Source organism: Gymnodraco acuticeps, unplaced genomic scaffold (genome assembly GCF_902827175.1).
Source record: "Gymnodraco acuticeps unplaced genomic scaffold, fGymAcu1.1, whole genome shotgun sequence".
Taxonomy (NCBI): Eukaryota; Metazoa; Chordata; class Actinopteri; order Perciformes; family Bathydraconidae; genus Gymnodraco; species Gymnodraco acuticeps.
The window spans coordinates 1,331,927-1,348,154 of NW_022990172.1; the positions used below are offsets into that span (position 1 = coordinate 1,331,927).

General features: G+C 42.8%; 1 protein-coding gene across 3 annotated transcripts in view; it reads left to right on the forward strand.

Moving 5' to 3' along the window:
- Positions 1-6,169, forward strand: part of large1 (LARGE xylosyl- and glucuronyltransferase 1) — a 76,861-nt gene extending 70,692 nt beyond the window's left edge. For all 3 annotated transcript variants that reach the window (XM_034217665.1, XM_034217666.1, XM_034217667.1), the window contains 2 exons: positions 1,797-1,992; positions 2,651-6,169. In XM_034217665.1, coding sequence (XP_034073556.1) covers positions 1,797-1,992; positions 2,651-2,848 — 394 coding nt within the window. In that variant the 3' untranslated portion in view covers positions 2,849-6,169. The remainder of the gene's footprint in view (positions 1-1,796; positions 1,993-2,650) is intronic.
- Positions 6,170-16,228: the final 10,059 nt, after the last annotated feature.

Below are 16,228 nucleotides of genomic sequence, written 5' to 3' on the forward strand. Positions count from 1 at the left end.
CAGAAATAAACCGCCCTCTTTCTTCGAACAACGCTCATCGTGCATTTCGTGAAGATTGGATGAACAAATGCACCCGTAGATAATTTGCTGTGTCATTTGAGACTGAATCAGGATCTGGATATATAACTGAGGGGGTCTGGCGAGAGAAGGGGGTCCGGCTGTCTGCAGGTTGGATTCAGAGAGGACAGGAGAACAGTGGTCAGCAAAGACATCAGTATCAATACACTCATTACCAGGGACAAAGGGCCATTTGTAACATTAAAGCCACTGGAAACTCTCCCGGCTGGTGTTTAAATGTGAGAGGGGAGGGGCTCCATTTTCTGCTTCATCAGCGCTTTGCTCTAACTATACATCTCAATTAAAAACAGCTGTCATCATTACAGTAACAGGCACAATATGTTGGTAAGGGAAGGAAGAGGGTAATTATGTGTTCCCACTGTGTGCAGTCCATTCAGTCACACTTACTCTGCTCCTAGAATAGTCTGTAAATATATGTTATTATTTTATCTAGTTAGTGAAGAAAAAAGTGTCCTGATGCCACAAAGACTTTGCATTAAGTCTACAGTGTTAGGTAGACAAACTCTGTAAAAAAACATCCAGACTTTTCAAACCTTCTATGATTGAGTTTCAATATCAAAATGCCACCTAATTTATTAATAACTATCTATCTATTTGATAGTTTGTTGTTTTTATTTATTGAAATACACAAACCTAACAGATAACAGATGATATACAGAGCAAGAAGAGGCAGAAAACCCACTTGCCTCCACCTAAATAATGGTAAAATTCACAACTTTATTGAAAACACAAGATCAATAAATTCAATAGTGACATCAAAGTATTAAAACTAGGGCTGTCAAGTTAACGCGTTAACGCAAAAAAAAAATGAACGCCACTAATTATTTTAACGCGATTAACGCATGTGTATTTTTTTCCTCGGCCGCCCCGTAGTTTCAGAGCGCATCGAGTTTAAAATACCATCTACAAGCTGATGCTGACAGCCCCGCTCCTGCCGCCCGCTTGTGGCAGACCACACTTCCACGCTCACCGGCAGGCACCGACTGGCCATCTGGAGGACCGGGAGGGTGTGTGTATGTGTGGCCCGAGCGAGCGAGAGAGAGACCTTACGTGTGTTGTTGTTGTTAGCATCTGGTGCTAGCTAGCTGCGCTAACGGATATAAGGAGCTGTTGAAATGAAAACAGAGGAGCGACATTTCGCCACAACTGCGCCGAGCACTTGACTTTATGCAGGAAGCCAGACAGTGGGACATTGTACGAAAAGTCAGCACACTCAGCACGGATAGTGCGCGTAACATGATTGCAGCATCCAGGCAGCTCCCGTTCGAGCATATGCCTTGCACATAGCTCCAACGAACACACACACACACACACACACACACTTTGTATTGTATTATTGAATGAGAGAGGTTCCAGGTTGAATTGAGGCGAATATTTGTAATGCAGAGGTTGTTGTGTTTAATATTCATGAGAATATTTGTCATTGTTCAAATGATAATAAACATTAGCATAAAGCATATTTGTCCACTCATATGTTGATAAGAGTATTAAAAACTTGAAAAATATTCCTCTAAGGTATATTTAGAACAGATAAAAAATGTGCGATTAATTTGCGATTAACTATGGACAATCATGCGATTAAATATTTTAATCGACTGACAGCCCTAATTAAAACATATAATAAAAAGAGACAAAAACAACTATACATCTTACTTCTTCTCTGAAAGCATATTTGACACTCCCTCGAACTTAGTTTTTCTTTCCTCCTCCTCCTCCAGGTACCATGTGTGGACTAAAGGCCACGCACCAACCAACTTTGCCAAATGGCGGACAGCCACCACGCCCTACAGAGTGCAGTGGGAGTCGGACTTTGAGCCGTACGTCATGGTGAGGAGGGACAGCCCGGAGTACGACCGCCGCTTCGTCGGCTTCGGCTGGAACAAGGTGGCTCACATCATGGAGCTGGACGCACAGGTACGAGACCCAACGCTCACTTTCTGTCTGATTAATGTCTCAGATTGTCTCAATGCTTTATAAATTAATTAAAGTATTAGTTAAAATATCTTAAAATAAGAAATCAGTTCTGTGGTTCATACATGGATATCGTCGTACCATTCCTCACGCCCGCATCATTTTCCGTGAAACCGACCGTGAGCGACAGATGTGAATCATGGAAGTTATTACTTTCAACACTATGTTAAACCAAAAGGTGAACCACTAAGAAAGTCAACATTTCACGATGTTGGGTGGTGTTTAGTTTTCATTTTCCTTTTTCTAATTGGAATTTAAACCTTGGTAATCAAGAAAAAAGTCATTTAATTTATCCACATTTTTATGGCAACATGATTAGAACACACAGGGCAAAATATTTTTGATCTGCTCCTGTAGTCCATCTACGGAAAAATGTAGTTTTTCCAAAGCGGACGCACATCATGGCGCATATAATGACAAGTCCAAGTGTCTTTTCCTAAATAAAGATGAATTCTCCTTCACGTCTTTCCTTAACCCCATGACGTTCTCACTGAAGTTAAGGACAAATTGTTAGAAAAATACATGATTTTTTTTTGGACAACATTTCACATTTGTAGCGATCAGCCGCCCACACTGAAACTCCTCTTCTCTCTCTTCACAGGAGTATGAGTTTGTGGTTCTGCCCAACGCCTACATGATCCACATGCCTCACGCGCCCAGCTTCGACATCACCAAGTTCCGCTCCAACAAGCAGTACCGGGTCTGCCTGAAGACCCTGAAGGAGGAGTTCCAGCAGAACATGTCACGGCGCTACGGCTTCGCTGCCCTCAAATACATGACGGCTGAGAACAACAGCTAGCCACCACTGCAGACCCTCACCCCCCCGGGCCTGAACTATTGACACATGGGCTGGGGGGGGGTGGGTTACTTTGAGACTTCCCTCAGACTTTGTTCGAATGTTTGACCCTCAGTGTGGGACTGCATGGGTCTTTATGTTCTCTCTTTGTCCTGTGGATGGAAGGAGGGGATTCACTTCTGCCAGGATGGAGATGACGGGGGTCCGACTGTGTGAGCCATGGCCCTTAAATCTGACAGACAGGAACATTCGATGCCTTGTCATATTTGTAAGGCCAGTGACAGAGTTGTTGGCTGTGTGTAACATTATGTAAGCGTGTGTGCAAATGTGAGTGTGTGTACCATGCAGGTAGATGTTTCTGCAGGAGAGTGCTTAGCGAAAAGCTTAAGGAGAGATGATGAAGTGAAGCATTGTGGGCTTACAATCTGTGCGCACGCCTTTCAAGTGCCAACAAAAAGCAGCAGCTGTCTGACTGACAGCAAACCCCCGACTCAAATGCAAATCGTCACCAGGCGGCGAGATAAGACAAAGCGTTTCCGTGTCCACATAGATTTTGAAAATCTCATTGTGACGAGTGACACACACTCCGATATCGAGGCGAGCAGCCAGCCGCTGCTTAATTTGTTTCCTAGCTGATGCATATCAGAATAAATCCTTCTCCTCGTATGACAACGGAAGTTAAGTGCAGAGCTGGAGGTTGATATTCAGGGTGTCTCCACATCAGCGAGTTGCTACAGAATGTTTCCCCGTGTTCATTTACGATACACAATCTGACAGCAGCCGGTCGGCGTGGGTTTCTTTTTTATTTGTGGATTTTAAATGGATGTCGGTGCGGTCTGCACAAACACCTGCTGGAAGGCCTGTCCGTTTGTGACTCCCCAACACACACAGTATTCATTTTTTACTTTTCTTTCCAACCATCAGTGTTATTTATCAGTGTGTTTACAGTCCTGACGGGTGGAGCAGGAGGCGTTATTGTCTCCTGATCTGAAAGGAAATTTGAAAACTGAAAAAAAGCTATTTTTCTCTCACTCTTTCTTTCTCACTCTGGCCTCTAGTTTGACGACATTATCGTGGCGCCCAGTAACGCTGCAGTGGTGTGTGTTGTCACACACCATCAGGCTAGGTGTGGTGATCCTGATTTGTTGTGGATATTCTGTTCAGCTGTTACAACCAAGAAAATCATATCTCTCCCAGATAATGAAGACAGACATTCACTGTAGCATTATACTCATTATATATGATAAACATATCATAACACTGGTCTTGGGTACATGCATTAAGACGCATGTTACTATATGATAAGGTCAATTGAAACTAAAGTTTGAATAGACTACAGATAATCGAGAAATATGACCTCAAAGAATGTAAACTAGGTTAATATCAGTGATATTAAATATAATGATATGGAGGTTAAAAAGGGATTGAAAATCACAAAACGGTTGCAATATGTCCCGGTTTTCCAAGATACATTTAAATCAGAACTGTTTACTCCAATCCACAGGGTGGTGCTAATCAGACCCGGCGCCAGAACAAATGTACAGAGAGGGCATATGATTTTCATGGGAGGGCACACAAAACCGCCATGTGCCGCGGCCAGTGTCGACGCCAGAGATTTTCTTTTGGGGGTGCTGTGGGGTAGCTTGACGTTTCATAGAGGGTGCTCAAACATGTAGGGTTTCCCATTAATGTAGCTATGGGCTACAGTGGAATGTTCTACTGCAACACTCCCCACACGCACACACACAGAGCACACCTGCAACTGTTACAATGAAGGCTCGATAATCAGCTCACGGCATATAGGTGTAAGCTGGAGTAAAGTGCTACTTTCTTTTAAGTGGGGGGCGGACCTAACCTCCTCTAGGGGGGTCCGGGGGCATGCTCTCCCGGGAAGATTTGTTTTTTATATTGAAGTTAAAAGCATCAATCTGGTGCACTTTGAGAGCAAAATGGATACATCTCTCAACACCCATATGAAACAGAACTGTAAACAGATTTACTTTTTCTTTATGAATATTTTACAAATCACTCCCCTTTTAAATTGTATTCTTGTTTTACTGTCATAGAATTTCATACCTGTTTTTCATTTATTACTCTTATATTACTATCTGACATCACATACATCGTAGCATTAAAGTTCACAATTTATTTATAATTAGATACATTTTAATTATTTTTATAAATAATAAAAAACGTGTTTATTGGGGGAGGGCAGGAATGTCATGTCCCTCCCACGGCGCTGGGTCTGGTGCTAATACACATGAAGCTCTATTGAAACACCAGAAGAAGAAGAGAAACGTCTGAAGTTTAGTTACACCAAACATATTAGTCATTATTAAACACTAACTCCTTAATGAATTGCATTTATGGACAACGATCAAGAGTTACGTTGTATACCCTGTACGGGCTCTCTCACACTTTACCACACAGATCATTATTTAGTTAAACTGATCAGGGATCAGATAACCACTGCAACAGGTCACTGTCTATAACCATGTGTGTAGACATCGCTGGAGCTGGTTCCTTCCTTTCACTTTCATGTGATTGGAGGAAAACTGATCATTTAAATGTGACCTCAGCTGCCATTCTCACTGAGAGTAAATAAATAAGTAATGAACGTAGACGGACAGTAGAGTATTTACTATTTACACCTTTTCAAAAAAGGACTATATGCGTCTCAAAAAGGTATTCACTTCAGTCACGCATCTCCTGCCACCATCTCAGGCTCGATACATAAATTCAATAAAAGAAGAAAATCACACAGATGATGTAATACAAAGGAACTATGAGGATTACCCTGTGGATTTTAACGATTGTTTTGTCAAAGTGCTATTTCCAAGGTCTAGAATAAGCTCTTATTCTCAGCAGGAGCTTGCATGTCGACAACATAATGTGTGTTGTGATGGAAAAAGTGGACTTTGAGTTGGAATTTTATTTTCTATTTTACTACAGGTTAAGGCAATTGGTTGTTTATTCCAGCTGCTGGGAAATTGTAGTACGTTTAATACAATACTTGAGAAACACACATATTTGTCGGAGACATTTCCTTATTTTTAAGATTGTACCATCGTTAAACTAGAGGCCTGTTTTTCTCTCCGTCTGTCTCTGTGCAGTCCTCTGTGTGTGTGTGTGTGTGTGTGTGTGTGTGTGTGTGTGTGTGTGTGTGTGTGTGTGTGTGTGTGTGTGTGTGTGTGTGTGTGTGTGTGTGTGTGTGTGGTGTGTGTGTGTGTGTGGCTTTGCAGGGCTGGGAGGAACTGCATTGTTTAAAGTAGGACAGTGCTGACTGATGCTGCTCCCTGAATAAAAAGTAAAGAGTCAAACGTTGCTGTTACCGTGTTTCATCATTTCCCTCTTCAAACGTGTTGTTTTAGCTTTGTGAACCCAAAGGAACACTCACTGTCACACACAGAGTAGACAGTGTGTGTCTATACTTTCAGGAACACACAACAGTTTACCACCTTTCTGAGATAAAGGGCCACTATGTTCATGTGTCAGCGTCAGTTTACTCAACAAAGAGCCAATAAAAACCGTTTTTGTGTCTCTGGAAAAGCTTTGTCAAGTCAGCCAATGAGCTGTAAGAACGTTTAGGGTCCCTATTAGCATGTTAGCATATACAGTAGCACGCAACTACCAAAAATGAGTAGCATGTAGATGAGCAAAGCCACAAAAAAATACAAGACATAAGGTTCCCAGTTCTATACACTTCCTATTTTCACTAATGAAATTATCTAGATATTTCCTGGTAGAGCTGACAGTGAGAACGATCATTGTAAACAGAGCAAAATAACCCCAAAGTTGAATGCAAGAAAATGCGTATATTTACAGGGGGATAGAAACGCCACCAATACATATTGAGAACAAATGTCCCATAAAAGGCCTTGGGATGAATATATCCCAATCTGATTTGTACTATCTTGGCCAATTGTTGTCTTACCAAATCATACATTTGGACAGATCCTTTTAATGTGTATAATTTAATTGGAACCTCTAGCAATGAATATGTAAATGAAGCCATATAGAACCCTTTGAGAGGTTAATGTATCCTTATGATCATACATTTGTATTTGATGTAACCCTAACCGAAATATCCCACCACAACAAACTTGGGGCATCATCTTTAGATGTATGGACAAAAGCATCTGCCAAATAAATAAAAGTAATTATATAAAAATGATTTGTCGTAGTGAAAGAGACTTTAAAAGTAAACTATACAACTAGAAGTGAACATTTCTACTACTTTTTGATTAGTTTTTTGAAAAGAGTATTTTCTCAGTTCATACAGTTGTATCTTTAACCTGTGGTCCTGCTGTTGGGTTGTTTGACGCTGAGGGGACGGTGGGCTGACCTCCCTCCAGATGAAATGAGAGCAGGAGAGTGGAGCACCCAGTTTATCGGCTCCCTAGAGTCTGCCGTCCCTTCATTTCTCTTTAATGACGGTCTCACGACACCATTTATCTTATCGCTCAGGCTATTAAAAGTTTTAGTGGAGCTGCTCATTAATTCAATTTAAAATTGAATGCATGAATTTCAGCTGACTTTTTAGACCGTAAATTCAGAGGATTGGATGAAGTTAGCCTTGCAGTGCAGGGCAGGGTGTACCGTGGCCCTGAAGTGCAGAACACAACGGAATAACAGAAAAGACAACAAAAGAGGAACAACTTCTTTCAAGGTTTAGCAAATTGCTATTGGGTTTTTATAATTTGTTGTTCTGTCCTCTGTTTTATTGCTTTTATGCCACTTTTGAGGGTGTAGCTTCACCTGCAGCGGTGTTTGTTAAGCAGAACAACATCAAAGTTAGCTTGTCCTTTCAAAAATAAAACCTACATATAAGGTCATATTTCTGGCACAAGCCACGACAGTCCCAGCACCTGATGTGTGTTAACCAGGAATTAGGAAATAGTTCCATGATGTTTTTTTATACTAAATAGTAACAAAAGCACGCTATCACAGTGGCAATGTTTTTGAAGAAATTAAAGTTTTGTCCTGATGATTGGTGCTAGATGAAATGTCAGAGAATCACTCATTTTATTACATTTTTATCCTGAGGGATCCATCAATGTCCAAACCAAATGTTATGGCAATCAATATAAGTGTTGTTTAGTCTTCATTTAGGTGGAGGACTCACCAATCGGCCAAAAGCAAAGCTGCTGGCATGGCCAAAAAGTTATTGTAAATCACACTCCTCATCCTTTGAAGGACTATAATTCAAATGTAGTTTTTTTTTTTTGCCAAAAGAGGAAGACATACAGGCAGTTACAGGGCGACTCGATATCAGGACAGCAGAACGCTTACAAACCTTCCGGCGCAGACTGAAAACTCATCTCTTTCGACTCCACTTCGAGCGAGAACTATTAACAAAGCACTTATGGGCTGGCTTATCTAAAGCCAGTTGAGTAGCACTTGAAATGTTTTTGCTCTATGAAGCCTGATGTACTTATATGATTCTGTTTTCTTCAAGTTTGTATTTTGTTGGTCGAACGCACTTATTGTAAGTCGCTTTGGATAAAAGCGTCAGCTAAATGCAATGTAATGTAATGTAATATCTGTGAGTCCATTTAGAAAGGAGACATGAAAAGAAGTGAGAGAATTAAGTCTCCACGCAGTTTTTACGACATTTACTTTTTTTTTTTAAAGGAGGCTTGTAACACTATAAAACCCATCATTCCAAAATGGTAAACTGATCATTAATACCCTTGTGTTAATAGTAAATCAATACTGCTTTTGATGCTATATTGTGTGCAACTAAAATATATGTTGATGGTTTTGCAAACCTTTTAGATAATATAACATTTATAAACATTACATAGGGCCAGAGACCAACTATCAACCATTAACAAATGATTAACTATGTGTTTATAGAGGCTTATAATAGCCAACCAAATAATGTTTGTAGAACGTTTACAAACTAACCACTATTAACAAAGTGTCCATCCATCTTATCGTCTGGTTCTCTTAAGTTTGGTTTTATGGTGAATCATGGTTCTATGCTGACACCTAGTGGTCATCTTTTTTGGCCTCTATCCTTTCAGAAGGTTTTAAATTGATCTCACAGTACAACAATATTTAAGAATAAACCACTTTAATAATGTCTATTAGTTCAAACTGTGTCGTATAAACTTTTGGGACAGTGGTAAAAAGCACATCATGGTGTCAATGCTGCAGCAGATTAAATGCCAAAACGACAGCCTATGTCAAAAGTTCCCACAAGTGTCCTCTCTTGTAAATTGTTGATTAACAGATTATGTGGGTCATCCTCCCTAATCCTATCCTTATAACCTGAATTTAAAACGCTTCCTGAAGACCATTTTAGATGTTTTGGTTTGATATTGTATAAAATAATATTTACTCAAGGTCATTTACCATCGCCATCAGAGCTAGTATTACCTTAAAGGTCACCTATTGTGCAAAATCCACTTGTTCATGTCTTTTCTACATCAACATGTAGAGGGGGCGTGGGGAGTGGCTCCTTATTTTCATCTAAAGTAACAGACAGAGAATCAGCACTTTTGAAAAAGGGCTGGAACAGAGGGGATTATGGGATGCTGAAATGATCTGTTTGGTATTTGGAGCCAAACACTTCAGAGACAGTATAATAGGGGACCTTTAAAGTAAAGATTGTCTGATGGATTTATTCAAACTTCTTTTTTTCCTGTGCTTTCAACCACATCTCAAGGTCTCCTTCAGGGGATGCAGGTCCAGTTTCATGGAGATTAGGTTAACATTGTGTCTGCTTCTCACCTGATGAGTGTATGCACGACCGTGACAGAGGCAGGCAACAGCGATGGAGAGCCCCCCCTCCACAGGGCCGAGCGCAGTCTCCTCACGTAGGACCTGATGGAGATTGTCTGCAATGGGTCGATTGAGGCGATCAATCACTGTCTGCAGACCTTCCTCATGCTAGCAGCAACAAGCACACAACCATTCCTCCGACATCACTTCCCCTGGGAGAACAAGATACTCATTTCCTCCTGCAGCCAAATGGTAATAACATAGAAATTCAGCTTCGACACATTCAAAAGTCACCACAACATGCCTGTTTTCAGACTTTGAGAAAATGCTTTGACATTTTTTTTATTTATTTGGAATTGTATGAAAAGTTTTCAGAGCGGCAGTTCTCTGTTACTGTTTTCATTATGACACCTGAGTCACAGTTTGAGGAACATGTATTCATTTCTGCCACTCGTGTAGAACTGGAGTAAGTGATGGAAATCTGAAATATTTGGACGTATGTCGCTGCCAGGAGGTAACATTACTGATATTCCTGAAATTCCCCAGAGTGCAAGGGTGTAGTTGTAACTACTTGTGATTGAAATTGGGCCTCCGCCTTCAGGGGAAATGTAGGGTTAAGAATCTTGCCTAAGGACACTTCAACATGCAGCACCTCATTCACACCAACGCAACTCCGGTTCAAGCTCCGTGCTAGAGCTTTTCAGGTTCAGAACCAGTTCTTCGGTTTAGCTCTGGCTCTTTTCACACCGCCCAGAGTCCGACTGGTAATGCGTCATTGCGTCATCGTTTGCGTCATGACGTAACCGTTTGCGTGCCTGCTTCATAAAGCCAAACCGCGCGGATGAAATCAGTTGCATTCATTTCTTATGGCTCTATCTGCAGCTTTTCCGGAGTCATTTCTGTGGTTTAGTTATATTCTATAAAAAAGTGTACTCGTGTCAATAAAGTTTTTTTTAAAACAACTGCTTCCGAGGTCGGTCTTATTTCTTAAGGTGGACTGAACCATGAGTGTGGAGTAACGTTGTATCTTTCATTTAAATGAACTGTAACCTTCACCCAGGTATGTAACAGCTGTTCTCAAATGAACACGTTGTGGTGACCACCTTTAATACACTGGGTTACATAATCCACACATGGAACTAGAGTTGGGGGTATTGTTTCCACACGGACATATATGTGGTTACCTTTATATGTTGTGTGCCCTCCTGGCTCTTTCTCTTGTCGTCCCGGGCTGCGACCCAACAACATCTACATTTCTGCTGCTCATTAAAGCAAGCTTTGTACCTCCATTGCACCGCCTCCGACTCCCTATCTCTCGGCACTACATTGGTGACCCCGACAGCGTCTTGGGAAGTTTCCGAGACGGACCCGAACACGGCAAAGGAAACCCAGGTTTCTTTCTCGAAATGCCGGGGATTTTTTGGAGTCGACCGTAGCTGCTACAGGCACGTGGACGGAGGCTCGGTGCGCGCCTCGTGGAATGGCTGAGGATGTTGCTCGCCATTCCCGCATCTGCCTTCCGACTACAGGGGGGACGATGCACGACCTGCTGGGTAGGGATGAACCCGATTGCTACCTCGTGGGGTTGTTTCTTCGGGGCGTGCGGCTGCACGTCCCAGCTGCGCTAGCTAACGACAACTAGCAGCTAACCACGTTGGCTAACTACGGCTAGCAGATACCGGTGGCTGCCAGCTAGCTGCTAACGGCTATCGATCCTTTTTGAGCTTTTTTTCTGGTGCCGGAGAGGAGGTTCGACCAGCCGGTTGACCTCATGTGGACACTCTCACATTTTTCACCACCTCCACGGCGGTTCCAGACGCCACTCACGTTTTCATCGACGCCTGGGTGGTGCACTCCTGGACCCCGTCTCGCCTCAACACATCCTCACTCCCAGGTCGGCCTATGTTGACGTTATGTCAAGTCCCCTGTCGGCTTTTTCCAACGCAAGGGGGGGGGGGCCTTAGCGTCCATTTTCAACGCAAGGGGGGGGGGGCCTTAGCGTCCATTTTCAGCTTTCCGGGATGTCCATATGCTTCTATGGACGCTCATGGAAGCACGGCATTCGTTTGTGTCGGCTGCCCTTAAAGGCAATGTGAGCGTCCATTCTCATTGGATAACGGAGAATTGTACACCCGGAAGTAAGTATTCCCCTTACTGTCGATTGATTTTACAGTGATATCTGCACTACTCATCGACTAAAAAACACCAGATTATCCTTGTTAATTACACAACATTGATTGGTTTAAATTGTGTGCAATGCTTTTGTATTTTTCCCCTTTGATTCGGAGAAACAAATATGTTTTCGGAGTAAAGGATGGCAGAAGACACTACACTACCCAGAATCCCCAGCTATCGTTTGGACTACACCATGTGCTCTGTTTGACGTCACGTGATCTTCAAATGTCTCCCTGAAGAAAAAAAAAACATGGCCGAACTTCGTTTTATTCTCGATGGAAAATGCCTATTTTAAAGTTAGTTTGGCCATTAAAATGCGTTTTGATGTCATTTGATGCGAGAAATATGAGTTGTTATTTCAGATTATGTGTGCAGTGGATGTACATGATCTTTAGTTTGCTAGTTATTACGAAGATTACTTCAGGAAATTGCGTCCATAACGTTTTCATTGTTACCAAGGTGGTTGCTAGGGACGCTGCTATCGATATTATTTCTGTTATGTTGTGTAACTGTTTAATGGTGTTATCTTTATTGCTACCCCCTTCCCCGTCAATGTATAGTGTTGGTCCACAGCGAAAACATATTAGTTTAACAAAATCCGCATCTAAAGATAGCCTACGTTATTTTCCCCTGTGCAATTCCAGTCTCACATCTCACAGCACATCGTCATTAACAAATAACGGAAACAGACCGAAAACATTTAAAAAAAATACAATAATACTTTATTCCGAGTGTGCTTGCTTTTCTCTTTGGAAGTCATCACATAACGGCATTGTAATACACGGTTCGGCTGCATTAAATATTACATATCTGCCGTAGTTCTGTATTTATATAGCCCTGATGAGAAGACTTCTAGACAAACATGAGGAACTGAAAACGTGACGTGGATCATAAATATATCAGCCATTAAACAACATCTTACATTTCTTTTCACACAATACGTCTCCTTGCAGTATCAACACTAATTCGGCTGACTTTTATATTTGATCCAATTGGTAGATAGGCTGTATTTACACCATAAAGGTGCACACCTGATATAAAGGGACACCTAGTGGTTAAAGCACGTTATTGAATTTCATTATTTTTATTATTAGATATTAATAGGATCCCTATAAAGTATATTAATTACTCGTTATTCTCTACTAATAGTTAATTAAAGACTGTATATAATGACTATTTTGCACATCCCTTTCAAGATTTTCTAAGGTTTATTGACATATCATATAGGCCTACACAACTATGGTGTAGTTATGCATTGAATGAAAAACTTGGGTCGCAGGTTCCTCAATAGTGCATTACAAGACATCTATCAATATTTGTGCGTACCTCCAGCAATGTTAACTATGTTGAAGCACTTATTTTAACTGATATTATACATAATGTATTATACTCTTATAAGATGTATGTAGATATTTCATCTCCGACCTTGTCAGGTATTGAACAATCAATAAATAAAGAACACAGAATTGTTGAATATAAAACACAGAATTTGTGTGATTATACTAAATGATTTACAAATAAACACCACTGCATATTTAACTGTTACACATGCTGATGTAACGCAAATGTTCCAACTTGAGATCAATAAAGTATATCTTATCTTAAGCTGATCGATGGCTATACTGCCATATTTGTAAAATGTGCCTCTGAACCTTAACAAGTGCATGTTTCAGGCTTATCAATTAATGTAATGTAATGTTATCAATTAACAACAGGGGTCACAAACATAAGACCAGCTGTTAAATAAAGCTCTTCTGACCTTAGCTGGCATGTGTGTGTGTATATATATATTAATGCTGCCCATTATGGGCACAAGCAATTTTCACCCATTTATTAATTATATGTTTTAAATGTGAGTGTTTCCTATCCCCTAAACCTCCAGGGATGTACACAGTTTAATACTGGCAACTTCTTATTATGGGAAATACGAAAACGTCTTTTTAAACTACAACTCCCAGTAGAGACGTGCCATAGATACAGAACATGTTGCGAAACAGAATAGCCAGCATTTGTAGTTCTGGAGACAGGGTGGGGGAGGGGGGACGCGGTGGACCCGTTCAAATCCAGTTTTGGACAGTCTGCCGTGCATGGTTCCATCCCATTTCAAGTGCTGTTCGAGGCTCGGCGTAACCCTCAGAGCACACTCTCCAATCACAGAGCTTGAGGACTATCACGGGGTTTGTCAAACAGAGCACATGGTGTAGTCCAAACGATAGCTGGGGATTCTGGGTAGTGTAGTGTCTTCTGCCATCCTTTACTCCGAAAAAACATTTGTTTCTCCGAATCGAAGGGGAAAAATACAAAAGCATTGCACACAATTTAAACCAATCAATGTTGTGTAATTAACAAGGATAATCTGGTGTTTTTTAGTCGATGAGTAGTGCAGATATCACTGTAAAATCAATCGACAGTAAGGGGAATACTTACTTCCGGGTGTACAATTCTCCGTTATCCAATGAGAATGGACGCTCACATTGCCTTTAAGGGCAGTCGACACAAACGAACGCCGTGCTTCCATGAGCGTCCATAGAAGCATATGGACATCCCGGAAAGCTGAAAAATGGACGCTAAGGGCCCCCCCCTTGCGTTGAAAATGGACGCTAAGGCCCCCCCCCTTGCGTTGGAAAAAGCCGACAGGGAACTTGACATAACGTCAACATAGGCCGACCTGGGAGTGAGGATGGGTTGCTCGCCTCGACGGTTTTGGACGTCGCCCATGCTGCCATCGGCCCGTGGGTGGCGCGCTCCGGAGCCTGTCTGGCCTCTCCTGCCTTCCGGGGATATCCAGACGCCACTCACGTTCATCGGCGCCTGGGTGGCGCACTCCTGGACCCCCTCTCGCCTCGACAGTTCCGGACGTCGCCCATGCTCCATCGGCCCATGGGTGGCGCGCTCCGGGACCCTGTCTGGCCTCTCCTGCTTCCCGGGGATGCCTCAGCGCCTGCTGAGGACTTCATGCCCGCCGCCGCGGCACGTCTGCCTGCGGCCGGATTGCTCTCCTGCTTCCCGGGGATACCTCGACACCTGCCGAGGACTTCGTGCCCGCCGCCGTTGCACGTCTGCCTGCGGCCGGGTTGCGCTCCTTCCTCCCGGGGGGACTGCTCCTCTCTTCCGGGGATACCTCGACGCCTGCCGAGGACTTCGTGCCCGCCGCCGTTGTGCGTCTGCCTGCGGCCGGGTTGCGCTCTTTCCTGCTGGGTTCTCCGCGACACCTACTGCGGCCCCCTTACGACGGCCCGTCCCCGGTGTGGGTGCCCTCGCCCTAGTTAGGGCCCCTACCCTCTCCTGCGGCCCCCTTCCGACGGCCCGTTCCATGGCCCGGCCCTCACCTGCAACCTCACCCTCCTCGGCCCCTGTGGTGCTTCCTCCCGGACGCGGGGATTTTTTTTGCCATGTTTGGATTCTGGGGGGGCTTGTGTGGTGACCACCTTTTAATACACTGGGTTACATAATCCACACATGGAACTAGAGTTGGGGGTATTGTTTCCACACGGACATATATGTGGTTACCTTTATATGTTGTGTGCCCTCCTGGCTCTTTCTCTTGTCGTCCCGGGCTGCGACCCAACAACATCTACATTTCTGCTGCTCATTAAAGCAAGCTTTGTACCTCCATTGCACCGCCTCCGACTCCCTATCTCTCGGCACTACAACGTGAAGTAAAGTTGAATATTTATTGTTTTATAGATTTATAATGAGAGGTGATCAACGTGAATGCTCAGGTTCCACCTTAACACGCAGACACGTTGCTTCACCGTGAGCAGAAACCTTTTTATACAGTATGGCAGAAACACTGAAACTCTTGTTAAGTTTCTCCATCGTTGTGTACAAACTGGATAAAACGCGGGCTTTTTGTTGTTGTTCAGGAGTTGATCTGTCTCTGCCCCCGCCTCCGCCTCGACGTAAGCGTGACGTATGTGGTGATTTTGCTCTGGCCGGACAATTTTTTGGTGCTTGAAACGAACCGGATTCCGGAGCTAAGAGGCTGCTCCGCTGCGGTGTGAAGAGGAAAACCCGGTGCTTTTCAAGCTCCAGCTCCGAACCGGCACTGAAACACCGTTGGTGTGAATGAGGTATTAAAGGAGCTTGGGTTGAACTGCAGACTTGTTGGTAAGTGGATAATGTCTGTAGAAAATGAAACGGAGCTGTTGCTGCAACTTTTGTCCTTGATTGTGATTTAAAGAAGAACTGTTAACAAAATAACTGGTAGTCCCTGTCAGCATTGGTTGGTGATTGGCTAATGGTTACACAGGCCAAAAAATCGTTATGACATCATAAAGTGGCCAAAGTCTGATCAGCTCATTTTCAGCTAATCCTTTTTCCTGAAACTTCCAGAATCTCTTTACACAGAGGGGACACATGTTTCTGTAGAAAAGACATGAAAAAGTGGATTTTGCATAATAGGGGACCTTCAGTAACACAGTGACGATATCACCAACTCCCCTGAAACAGTCTTTGACTATAGAACAGGAAGGAAAG